General features: G+C 33.4%; 1 protein-coding gene across 2 annotated transcripts; it reads right to left on the bottom strand.

The window, feature by feature from the left end:
- Positions 1-362: 362 nt before the first annotated feature.
- Positions 363-9,193, bottom strand: LOC106078906 (uncharacterized). 2 transcript variants are annotated; one of them, XM_056024185.1, is made up of 7 exons: positions 9,021-9,193; positions 7,039-7,319; positions 6,126-6,282; positions 4,399-4,569; positions 3,885-4,000; positions 3,149-3,266; positions 363-1,748 (listed from the first exon to the last, which is right to left on the bottom strand). In XM_056024185.1, exons 2-7 carry the CDS (start codon positions 7,317-7,319, stop codon positions 1,662-1,664), a joined length of 930 nt encoding a protein of 309 aa, XP_055880160.1. In that variant the 5' UTR covers positions 9,021-9,193; the 3' UTR covers positions 363-1,661. The 2 variants fall into 2 exon arrangements, with proteins under 2 accessions (XP_055880160.1, XP_055880161.1); XM_056024186.1 differs by lacking the exon at positions 9,021-9,193 and adding an exon at positions 8,548-8,566.
- Between the last annotated feature and the right edge of the window lie 4,172 nt (positions 9,194-13,365).

Genomic DNA, 13,365 nt, shown 5'->3' with positions numbered 1-13,365 from the left:
TAGACCTAATGATCACATTATAAACATCTTCTAAGCCAGGGATACCACGGCCAGCAGGTCACATCTAGCCCATGATATGGTGATTTCAGACCCTCAAACCTTCAACCCACAGGACATTATGTAAAGATTATGCTCCATTCTAGTCAACAATTGTTTGCAGTGATGTGGCCCACCACAAGCATGTGAGAAATGAAGATGACCTTGAGGCCATGTAAAGGTGGACATCATTGACCTGTGTAAATGGTGTCAAAGTTGAATGAAAACTTTCAACAAATTTTTTTAATAGACTGAAATCAGCTATGATTTGTAGTCCAAGGTAGATGTAAATCTAAATAAGAGATAAAATAAAAACAAGTTATACCACTTATTAGAACATAAAAAGAGATGTGGGTTTATTTCTAATAATGAAACTTTTTTTTAAATTTGTTATATGGACAAAATACATTTATTTACAAAAGTTGTAAAGATTGAACAAATATTTGTACAATTTGTAAAACAAATTATAGTTGTATCACATTTTTAAAACAGATAGATATTCATGGAATGTATAAATGTTGCATGCTATTTAATCATGGTGTTATGGACCATTCCTAAGCTTTGTCATAACTGGTTGAAGAAACATATTCAACAAAATAACACAGATGTAAACACGCAGAAGACATTTCAACTGATCAATAACATTTTGTTGTACATTTCCTGTCTGCAATGACAATCTACAATACATCAATGACAGTCAACAATACATCAATGACCATCATTTCAATCATTTCACAGTCAAGTGTTAAAAAGAAAAATCACTAAATATTGTTTTGTTATGTGGCAGCACATTACATTTACATTAGAATTGTATTAGAAAATATATTTTTTTTTTGGGGGGGGGGGGGGGATCTTTCAACCTGTTCCCAAATGAAGAGCTATGAAACAGAATACAGCCATTGGATCCCATGATGACTTGCTAACCACTGTAAAAAAAAATGCAAACTTAAACTCTATGGATACTTCACAAGGTCCTCAGGGTTAGCAAAAGACCTTCCTTCAGGGAACAGTACCAGGAAAAAGATAAAGAGGTAGACAGAGAAAGCAATGTGAAGACAACGTAAAAGAATGGACAAGCCTGTCATTGAATGAAATTCTACCCAAGGTAAAAGACATAGGAATGGAGAAAGATGGTCAAAAGATCTTTTGTGAAGCCCCAAAAGTTTAACAGACTTAAGGGATAAGGTGATTTTTCAAGCACTTGCCTCCATTACTAAGTGGTACTCTAGGGATTTACTTTAAAAAATGTAACTCTTACTAACTAACCAAGTAGTTGATAAATCTGGAAACGTCATTGTAAACATATTTAGGTGTCAAAATATTGTTGATTTTATCATAATAGAGATATGAGACAACACAACCTTAGTTATGTGTCATTGTTTTCATTAGGCACAATCTCAGGTCTCTATTTGATAAATTCAAACATTTTGAATCAAGTTGAAATATAATGGAATATAATGATGTAAGTGTGCAAACACAAGTTTCCTTACACTCTTACAAGAACTAAAAAAAAATGATTGTACTGCTGTGACATTATTAGTTGTTTCCATTTTAGAAATGCAGAAGAAGGAAAGTTGTTTCCCCTGAACTGATTCCCAGCATTCTTGTTCAACTCCTGCTCAATGTCAAGATGTTGAATACTGTTCCAGCTCTGGACAAAGCTTGTAAGCTTTTCTAAAGAGTTCCATGGCCTCCATACATTGACCAGCAGCCTAGAGATAAAGTTGTTTGTTTACATTTTTTTTATTCAGGACATTTTCAGTAAGATTCATGTTATGATAAAACTTTTGCTAGTCAATTTAAACTTGAATCTATATAGACAACATGTAAAGAAGTGTGTAGTTCTGACAAAAATTACACATAGATCTAGATGTTATGAGTTTATTACAAATTTTTGTGTTTTTGTTTATCAAGCATTCTGTTGTGATGCCACATCTTGAGTTTATAAATATGTATAGCACTACCACTGAAACAAGTGTCATTACATATTTGATAAATATATTGGACTGGAATGGAATGTTAAAACTAGGTAAAGATCTGAGATCTGTATTTTCCAGATACTGATCAGACTACTTGAAGTTTGACTTGAAAAAAAATGCAAATTACATTGCCTAAGCGTGTCATTTTGGAATAAACAATGCTAAGGATTGATGTCTGGTCATGTGGTTAGTGCTATGGACTGTTGTTTCAATGGTCCCAGCTTTGAACCCTGCCTGTTGTGTCCCTGCCATCCTTCAGGAGGTTTAGGATAGGACATAATAATCTTCAATCCTGAAGGAACATTTCAAACCAACAAAATTAAGTTTAGGAAAAGATTTTGTAAAGCCCTTTTATGTTCAGATTAGATGGTGTGCTGTAGGTCTAGTTTCCTTGCAGAACTTTAATGCTATATAGAATTATCCAGTTTCTTCAGTCAATTCAATGTCAGCCATTTCAATACTTTGGAATGAAAGAAACTTTTTCTTCTTGACAATAATTAGCAGAATCTTATTTTCAATAATCATCAACCTTCTTACATTGTTGAGTAGCTGAAGATAATAGCTAAGTTTGCATCAGTTCCAACTTTTTGTTTAGCAAATCTTTTTACTTTTTACTGACTATCAATTATTCTTTTTGCTTCACAGCTACAAACTTCAACACCCAAAAGGATAAAGCTCATTTTGTCCATTTTAGAAAGAAAATGTTGAGTGTTCTTTTACAACAAGTGAAACAGTAGCATACTTTTTATAGAGCCTGTTAGGGGAAAGAATTGGAGCAGGTCTGAATATGATACTAAAGTGTTTGCCTCTAAAACTTCACATGATATCAACCTTTTGTTGACTTAACATTAGTCTAGTAAATGACTTGCCTCACATGAAGACAGTGACTGGCATAAGACAGGGCTATAGACAAAATGCATAAAATCATTGTCTTGAAGAAGATTGCTTTTCTGTTAGAAGCAATTGAAAGACATTGAACAAATGTTCAAGAAGGAATTAACTTATTTATCTGAATGTTACTTGTTGAAGTCTGATTCACTATTTTGTAATTTCGACTTATACAGGCTGCATACAAACCCTGAGTGTAATGTAATAAACATGTATGCAAGTCATAGTAGAGTGAAACAGTTTACCTCGAGTCTATCAGCTTCCTGTAGCAGCAACACAGCTTCATTTTGATTGGTGGATAAGTGTGGAGGAGTGACATTCTCATACATTATGTCTGTACGCAAAATATATTTTTGGCCTTCACTGGAATAGGAGGGGGAAAAAACAATTAAACAATATTTTTCTATACATTCACTAAAATTGAAATACAATTTTTTTCATTTATAGAATAAACTAGTTGTCAAATATTTTGAACCCACTATTTGACACAGTAAATGGTGCATGATGTAGTTTGTGAATTTTTATTGATGTTTTTGATGCATCAGCACTTTATCAAATTGTGCTTGAGCTGAAAATGTTAAGCTAATTGCAAAGTATTCTATGACAAATATAAAAATGAAAAACAAATTAAGAAAAAGAAGACAGAGTAGATGTGCTTATCTTTTCTTTGAGTATTACACGATTAAAATAATTATATTTTTAGAATATTTTTTTTGCTCTAAATTAGGTAACTTCTTTGAAAGATCTTTATTAGAGACAGCTTGCTGCCCCAAGTGCCAAATGTTGCGGAAGAATCTAAGTCTAAGTCAGTCATGAAAAGAAGCATGCTTAGTAGGAGTAAAGTTTACTTCATATTTACTAGTTTTTATCTAAAAATCACTATATTTAATAATTGCTGAGCTAGATATGTCTAAACTAGAACAAGGATATATTATAATGTTTATATTTACATTATAGAAAGAAAAACACAACCAAACTTACTTTAGTTTTTCTCCTTCATGCAAACGATTGTGATTAAAAATGATTGCTTGACCTTCTTCTGGTTGAATTCGACATAAAATATTTTTCTCTTCAGCACAATATTTTCCATCAGAACCCTGCATGAGCCAGGCAACAAAAAAAAATTATATACCTAGAGATTCAAGTTTCAAATAAATTGATAGTAAAACCTACTGGAAGTACATTGTTAAAAGAAATTACAATACAAAAATTTGTTGTATATTTAGCATATATGCAGCATAAAAATCTGCAGTACACAGTACCTGACATTAAACTCACGTCATAATACAAGAGATAAAACAGTCTTACAATTTTTTTTTTCAAAGAGGAAAATGTTGAAGTTTGAAACAAAAGCTTAAGGAGCTAACTTAAGCGCATCATAAAACAATTATTTTAAAACTAAAAGAATATCACAAAAATATGTCTTTAACACTTTCTTTTCTTTCTATTGTAAATTAACAGATCTTACTCAATAAGTCAAAAATGTGTTTAGTACCTTATATAACTTCTGTGATGGGTCAATGAAATTAGTACTCCCTCCGCTAAAATTACTATTGAGATAGACCATGAAAGTCTGGAGTGACCTTACACTGGCTGACTGGACAAAGTAGCCATCGTTATGTGGAGCAAAATGACCACCTGGTTTATAACGAGCTAGTCTGAAAATCTGACCAGAAAATCACATTGCTTTTTATTGAAATCAAGTCATAAAAACAATATCAGTAATACAGTGTTTCTCAAATTGGGTGGCATGTCCCTATAAGGGGGTATGACGTGCTCTAAAGAGGTGGACAACGTCCTGACAAATGTGGGAAGGGGGGGCTGGTAGAATAAATTATCATATTGTCATTGCAGTTATCCTCCATGTTTGAATATTAATCAAATAAATAAAATGACAATATTATCAAAGTTTTAAAAATTTCAATATTTTAAGTAAGAGATGTAATTTCTTATCTTATCTTATATAATACAGACGTTACTACAAAAAAGAAGATAATTACGACCTACGTGTTATGCATTCAGTAATGCATATTAACCAATGACCTAAACTCTGCCAAGTCACTGGTTTTCCTGGCTAGCTCAGGCAACCCATTCCATGCTCTAATAGCACTAGGGAAGAAGGAGTATTTGTACAAATTTTTCCTAGAATATGGGATGAGGAATGTGCCTTTATCTTTGTGTCTTTCAGAGTATTTTATTAAATTTTGTTTTTTGTATTTGAAGATTATGGTTCAGTGTTTTATATATAATTGCTACTTTACTTTTGAGTCTTTTGTCCTGAAGGCTTTCTAAATTTATTTTACTAAAGGTGTTACTCTAGTCAAATGTGAATATTCGCTTGTTATGAATCTCACAGCTCTATTTTTTATCTGTTCCAGTTTCTTAAACGGAGGATGCATACTCTATTATTGGCCTAACCAAGGTTAAATAACATTTTAGTTTTATGTTCTTATTTGATTTATAGAAATTTCTTTTAATAAACCTTAATGCTTTGTTTGATTTTTTGATAGCTTGATCAATATGGGGATTCCATGAAAGTTTTTCATTTATTATAACACCTAGGTATTTTGCTTTTTTAGTCTGTGTTACTGGTTTACCATGAATAAGATAAGTGGAATTAATTTGTTTTAGTTTTTTTGTTACTCTTAATAACTGACATTTTTCATTTCATGTTCTAATGAGGACCTTATAAAATGTATACCATTATGGCAAGAGGTGTCTACAACAAAATCAACTCAAAAATTTTGAGGAGACATTTCAAAATGTCTCTGCTAATATGATTCTTCTTATGTCATAATGGTCCTAATTCTCCAGACTTTTGTACTATGCTATGTTATGTTATTACAATTGAACATGCACTTTATGCAACTACCAATATGCAAAACACTTAATTTACAATTTACAAATTATGTAAAGTGACTGGGTTCAATGAACATTCATTAGGTAAATTTTGGATTACAAACATATTGCAAATATAATAAAATCAGAAATTTAACTTATAATTATATGCCTTGTTTCTTTTCTAATTTTTTTCATTATATTCACAAAGCCCCCCCCCCCCCATGACCCAAATACGGAATCCTACAGCAGTCCCTAGGCCCCAAGCTGGCTAAGAGGAGGCTTGAATAAATTTGTTTCCATTTAAGGGGTGCCACCAGGAAAAGTTTTCAGAAACACTGCCATAATAGTACCAGTATGTGTTAACGAAACACAAACACTTACATTATTTAAACCTTTGGGAACCCAAGTTCCTTGCATTAACAATGGAGCTCCTTCAATATGAAGATTATGTGGATCCTGGTCAATAACTACAGACTTTAGGTGACCCTGAATACGCTGCCAGAGATGAGTGGCTAGTTCTGTGCTCTGGAATGAGAGTCTGAAAGGAAACAAAAATAATCCATTTTGCGTACATTAAAACAAAGACTCAATCATTACACAATATTAAATCATTTACGTCATTTAATATTAGAAAGACCAAATAGTCTAGTTTAGGTTGCTTGCTACTCAAAGGATCTACATTACAAATATATCACAACTAAAATACAAGAGAAGGACCACAACTAGGTGGCAGAGTTAAGATCATGAGTTGTCACCCTTGAATTACACAAAATACACCTTTTCAGACCTTGCAGGAAGATAATGTAAAGGTCATAGTTTTCTATTGTCAAGGGTTTACGAGGATGTCATGTGACTGGCACAACAACCAGTCGCCTTCCTCCAACTAAATTGAATTACTCAATGTTTTCCTAATTTATACCCTCAGAAAATGTAAAATATTGGGGAAAAACAACTTACTTAGTGATTTAAAGAAAAAGTTTTCATACATTGAGACAATGCATGTGATACTAATGACACTAATAATACTAAGGAATCATTAACATTTTCATTGTTTTAAAACATTGAACAAAATCAAGAGTGTCAGTCAATGTGAAAATATGAGTGTTCTGCCAATGAGAACAAAAATATGTTTCTGAACACGTCACCAGCATTGACAACAACCAAAAATAATAAATTTTTGACAACAATAAATGTAAAAGAAAAAAGGTGACATAGTTTTGAACATCAGAACTGAAAAAGTCAATTGTCAAATAATGATGATAAAGTAACGATATAATATATTCCTGACTATTACCTTTGGCAGCTTCTGTAATCTTTATGAGAATAAAGAATGTCATTGAATCCCAGGGCTTCACCATCATCAATAAATTGTTTGCATTCTTGGAGTGTAAGAACACTATTCAGTAGGAAACACTCGTCCCCGTAATCCATAACTGACATTTTGCTGATATCACCCATACTAAATTTAGAATCTTCTTTAAATATAGGGAAGCTAATGATGGAGGCGCCATCTATCAATATTTCTCCTGTCTTGTTGGCCTCTTCTTCCAATCCAGGAAAATATTCAACACTCATCTGAAATAAAAATAATATGCTAGTTGTTTTTTGTTAATACAAATTTAAATAATGAGCAAAATATTGATTGACAGAGCCATATTTTAAAGAATAGAAATCTTGTTAATAACATCAATGCTTCTTTCTTCTTCTTCAACTAGCAAGCTTTTTGGCTACTGTTATGTACGCGCTTTAGCAGTCTGTGCCAAGGAAAAATACTGTGCCTTTTTTTTTTTAGCTATTCCATACAGCCATACACTGTTTGTTGAGGGAGTAGGGCCTGTGTACAGTTTACCTATATATTATTTACAATTAAAATTTTAGGTTAGTTAAGGAAAGGTTGAAAATAAAGGGTTTTAAGAATACAAAATTGTTCTGAATCATTATATTTTTCCTTAGTCAAATAAAGTCTCTGATAAATCAATAAATCAATAAATTATGTACATACTGTTAAGTGTTAATGTTAATGCCATGTTGTTTTAGAACTTTGTTTCAGAGATGTCAATTACCTTTAGTAAATATAATAAAATTCACAACACAACATGGCATAAAGTGTGCTGATGTGCCAAAACTCTAAAATCTAAAACCTAAAATTCACAAATGAATTAACACTAGCTACTTGGTACTACTAGCTAGAGAAATAGATTCTTTCATTCTCATAGACATCCAACCATACAAATATTTGTATGATTTTTAAATAATTAAAATATGTATGTGCAACAGATACTAGAGTAGTTTATGCTATTCTGACACCTATAGGCCGAAATTTCAAAGTTTTGACTTTGACAGCGCATTATTTTACAATGGTTTGACATAGAAAAGAAAATGAAGTATCAAAATCTTCTTTAGTTTAAGGAGAATAAGGATGACTACTTATATTTGTACCCCTAACCTATATGGACAAGCACATTATACAGCGCGCTAGTTTTATAATAAATATTAAAATAAATATTTAATGACCACAAAAACAGCGAATGTCCGAATTCATGTAATGTCCAAATTAAATAAACTACTTGTTCTAATCTAGATGTAGGCCTATCTATATTTAGTGGTTATAATAATGTGTGTCCACTTGTTAAATAAAAATTAAGTAGGCCTATGCATTTTTTACACCAGGTACACATGTCTGTGATCATGTCTGTTTGTAAATTAAAATTAACGTCATTTAAAAATTTAATGCCAGATTTAAAATATAAATATAATATATATATACATAGATATAAATATATCAAATATATTTAAAATATACCCAGATCTAGATCTGGCAGTTCGTGTTATTCTGCAGCTGTAATAAATACTAATATAATATAGATTAGAAATCATTAGATAGATATGGATTTCTATAGCTCTATTCTATATACTAATAATATAGATCTAGATCTATTCTATATATACTAATATAGGCAAGTCTAGCTCGATCTAAGTAACCTGCTAGTTTCTAGGGAAAAAAGGGTGGGCGTTCAAACATCAGTGCCACGGGTAACATGATTTTTTTTTTTTTTCATGGACCTGTCTCAGTTAATACACCAAACTAGGACTAGGCCTAGGCTAACTCTATTATAGACTTATTATTATAGATTAAAAGTTTATAAGATTTTTTGGGTATTGCCATTACTGAACTATAAATAAAAAAAAAGATCGCGCCAAAGTGTTTACAAACGTATAAATACTCTAAGCAGTCTAGGCTAACTCTAGACTCTATTAGTATTATAGACTACTCACTTTTTTTTTACCGCCCTTGTCACTTGTGACACTTGTGTGGAAATGACTCCTAGCTGATGCTTATTTAGAATCAATAATATTAGATCTATACAAACAGTATTACTAGATTGGTAGGCCTATCTCCATTCTAAAAAATTATTTATTTTTTTTTTAAGAAAGATCTAGTTTAGGTCTAGATGTAGATCTACATTGTATGGCACAATAAGTTTAGCTTATTATTATATAGGTCTGTGTACTAGGCCTAAATATAGGCTTCTATGCCCACTGGCGATGTCACAGTTAGTTGCAATATGTCAACAGGACCTACACTATCCTAAAAAATAAACAAAAAAAAAAGGTCTAATAATAGATTGATCTATCTATACTTTCTTATTTTCTTGATTGACTTGAAATTTGATTAACATCGGAAATAGATAAAAACATTTTACATAGACCAATATAGGCCTATAGATCTAGTGGAATTCATGGGTCCGATTTTACAAACGCTGCACAAGTGGAGGTTAGCTGCAGAGACGTAGTGCAAACGTGCGCCCGGGGAAAGCTAGGCTACTGGCGCCTTCGCCACCCCTTAGTCTCCTTGAGTTTGAGAATCACATAGAAATATAGGCTTATTAATAAAATAATAATAATATTATAATACAAATAATCTTAGAATGTATTACTTAACTGAAATATCTACAATATTTTTGTTGGCGCCTCTGCGTGAGGCGCCCCGCCGAGGGTGGCGTCCAGGGCATAGTGCCCCCTTCACTACGCCTCTGGTTGGCTGTTAATCCTTAAATTATATCCTCATCATTACTCATATCTTAGCAATTCAAACCTAGGATAGGAGTAGGAGGCTAGGTCACAAGGTAGATTGAGATTCACTAGCGGATCCCTATTTATGTAAGCACGAGCACACACACACACACACTAACATATATATATATATATATATATATATATATATATATATATATATATCACCAGAGAATGCTGACCAGGTCTTTTAAAGCTGCATAGGCCTACTCTATCGAGAGGCCCGAACAAGTCATTGGCCCCAATAACACATCTATAGAACAAAAACTTAAAATTATTGGAGAAATGCCCGATCTGGAAACCACTGCACAGTTGATCGTATATGTTAATTATGATCTAGGTTCACAGTCAGCAATAAACAAACAACAACCAATAGTGTCATGGCGGAGAATGATACTTTATTATATTGAACGCGTGCACCTTTGCGCACCATATCAACATCCCCTTTTCTTTAAAAAAAAATAAAAAAAAATACAACATTTCGGGGAGTATCATAGAAAAAAAAAATAAAACAAAACCACAACATAAACAACTAAACATAACATACATGTATACGCTTCAATCAATATGAAACATATCACATTTAAAAATCAACATTCAATAGTTCATTAAGACACATAGTCATTGAATCTTGTCGGTTTCTTCAACTGATCCCTTGGTCGCAGGGAATGATGAGTTGATGAGTGGCGAACGTGTTGATTCTGAGTTCTATTGTCCTGTATGTTGTTATCAGTATCGGGAAATATATCTTCTTCTGTTTCTCTGTTCGGGTTAATATGCACTCTGTTTCTTTGGTACACTGCACCATTGTCACCTCGAATAATGTAAGCTCTCTGATTGACTTGAGACTGGATTCTTCCACGTCTCCATGTAGGGTCATTTGGAGATTGGAAATAGACCATCTGTCCAGTTTTCAGCTGACTTAAATTTCTTGACCTCTTATCATAAGATGTTTTTACACTCATCTGACGTTTTTCTTTCCTTCTCATAATGTTCTCTTGACATGTAGAAATCTTAATGTTACTCCTTTTGTTTGGTATCAGTGTTCGAGTCATCCGACCAAAAAACATCTGAACTGGGCTTAGATTTGTGTCTTGCCTTGGAGTATTTCTAAATTCCAGAAGAGCTTCATAAGCATCTGACTTTGATTCTCTAGATTTCTTCATTATGTTCTTCAAAATTTTAACTGCTGACTCAGCCTTTCCATTGGATTGATGGTGTCCTGGAGAAGATTTCAAATGAGTCACTCCCCATTCCATCATAAATTTGGAAAAATATTCCGATGTGAACTGAGGTCCGCTATCAGATATACAAACTTTGGGCACCCCATATCTTGCAAATAAAACTTTCAGTTTCTTTATAATTGCGTGTGTTGTTGTCAACTGCATGTTTTATACCTCTATGAAATTTGAATAATAGTCCACTATGGCTAGATATTGTTGGTCACACATTTGAAATAAATCAATTCCAATCTTGTCCCACGGATTAGAACCTATTTCGTGCTGTATTAATTCTTCTCTCTGATTTGCTGGTTTATTTTTCTGACAAATGTAGCATGAGTTGGCTTTCCCTAAGGGTCTCATTTCAGTCTTATTCCACATTAGTAATCTTTGCGTTGCCTTTTCTATCTGATTCTTATTTACGTATTTTTCCTGGATGGTATTTACATCAGCTCCACTATCCATTTGAAACCTTACACGGTGACCATTTACTGTCATAACTGCTGTCATCCTTTTCGTTTTGTGGTTCTCCAAAGACATCACCCATTCATTTTTTACCATCATGACATCATCTCTTGTGTCCGACTGTATCTGTCTTTCATCGTTAGACATATCATCTGACACCTGCTGAATTTTCTTTTTGCACATTACAGCAAAATGATGTCTCCCCCTGCATGCTAGGCACATTTCTGAATGTTTGTTCTTGAAGGTGTTGATACTTTCTCAATGATTGGAGGGTCGGATTGCATTTGTCTCAACTGTTTGTTGGCGGTCTCGTACGCTCTGCAAATGTCTCTGCACCTTTCCAATGTGAGACTACTATCTTGTAGCAATTTCATTTTGAGGCATTCATGTCTAATACCAAGAACTACTCTGTCTCTAATCAAGCTATCTTCCAGGCGTTCAAAACAACACGTTTTTGCTAGTCTTCTCAAATTTGTTATGTACTTTTCAATGTCCTCGCCTTCTTGCTGCTCACGCGTATTGAACACATAGCGCTCATAAGTTTCATTCGTTTTTCCAATGCAAAAACTTTCAAATTTGTTCACTATTTCTTCCATCTTTCTTTCTTTTCCCTTCTCAATTTCAAGACCTTCATATATGTCCATCGCTTTTGTCCCTATAATTGTTAGAAAGGTGGCCACTCTGACCTCCTCTGATTCTTCCGACAATTTAGTGGCTAACTCATAGTTTCGCCAGCTCCGGTGAAACTTTTGCCAATTAGCGGCCATGTTTCCTTCTACCTCGAGCGGCTCGGGTACAGGAAGGAAATTTCTAGCTGCCATTGCACGGCGTAGCCTTGAATTGTTGCCTATTTATTATTGCAAACAATAAACCTTTATATACTGATTAATGATTACCTCTGATCATTAATATACCGCTGCCACCATGTTAATTATGATCTAGGTTCACAGTCAGCAATAAACAAACAACAACCAATAGTGTCATGGCGGAGAATGATACTTTATTATATTGAACGCGTGCACCTTTGCGCACCATATCAACAGTATATATATATATATATATATAGGGGCCTATATATATATATATAGCCTATATAGGACTTACTCGTCTGAACACAGCAACAAATAAAAGAGAACAAAGTAGAAAACAACAAAAATATTTTCAATGACAAAGGCATTAGAATTTATATCAGTGCATCTCACTAAATAGTAGAGTAGACTTCCTGGTTGCAGCCCACTATACAGCAGGGCCATCTTTTTTTTTTTTAAGTAACTTTTGGCCACAACACATAAACCTTCTTTTAAAAAATTCTGGTACCGGTAACTTTATAAGGTTCTGGCGCTGCTGATCTTAAATGGGAGATGATGGCCGGGGCCTAACTGACCTCTGAGAGTGAGGTTTATTTATAGGCGGCTGTTCTCTAACGTTAACAGACGACATTAAAGAGTTCTTGCTGAGGTCAAAGCACACGACTTGTTCGATGCTTTCTTTTCTATCCTTTAAATTTGAGTTGATTTATAGGCTAGGGCTACAGTATCGTATTTAAAAATAAAATGTTAAGTTACTCCCAGTGATGGAGTTAAGCTTGTATTCTTGATACTTTACATAGTGATACACTAATGCCCAAACTTGTCTTGCGGCAGTGACGTAGCTAGCAATGTGCGGGTGGTGCGGGCCGCACGGGGCATCAAGCTAAGGACAAACTTTGTCAGTAAGAACTACACATTTGTATTACACATTAAGAAAAACAAACAAATGTATTTATGTCTATGCTTTGTTTTTCTACTCTCTTTTTTTCTTACACTAAATGTAAGGTGTAGAACATCTTGAATCAATTTGATTACATTTGTTTAAAGCTCAGA

Source organism: Biomphalaria glabrata, chromosome 3 (genome assembly GCF_947242115.1).
Source record: "Biomphalaria glabrata chromosome 3, xgBioGlab47.1, whole genome shotgun sequence".
Lineage (NCBI taxonomy): Eukaryota > Metazoa > Mollusca > Gastropoda > Planorbidae > Biomphalaria > Biomphalaria glabrata.
This window is presented reverse-complemented; position numbering and strand designations above follow the sequence as displayed.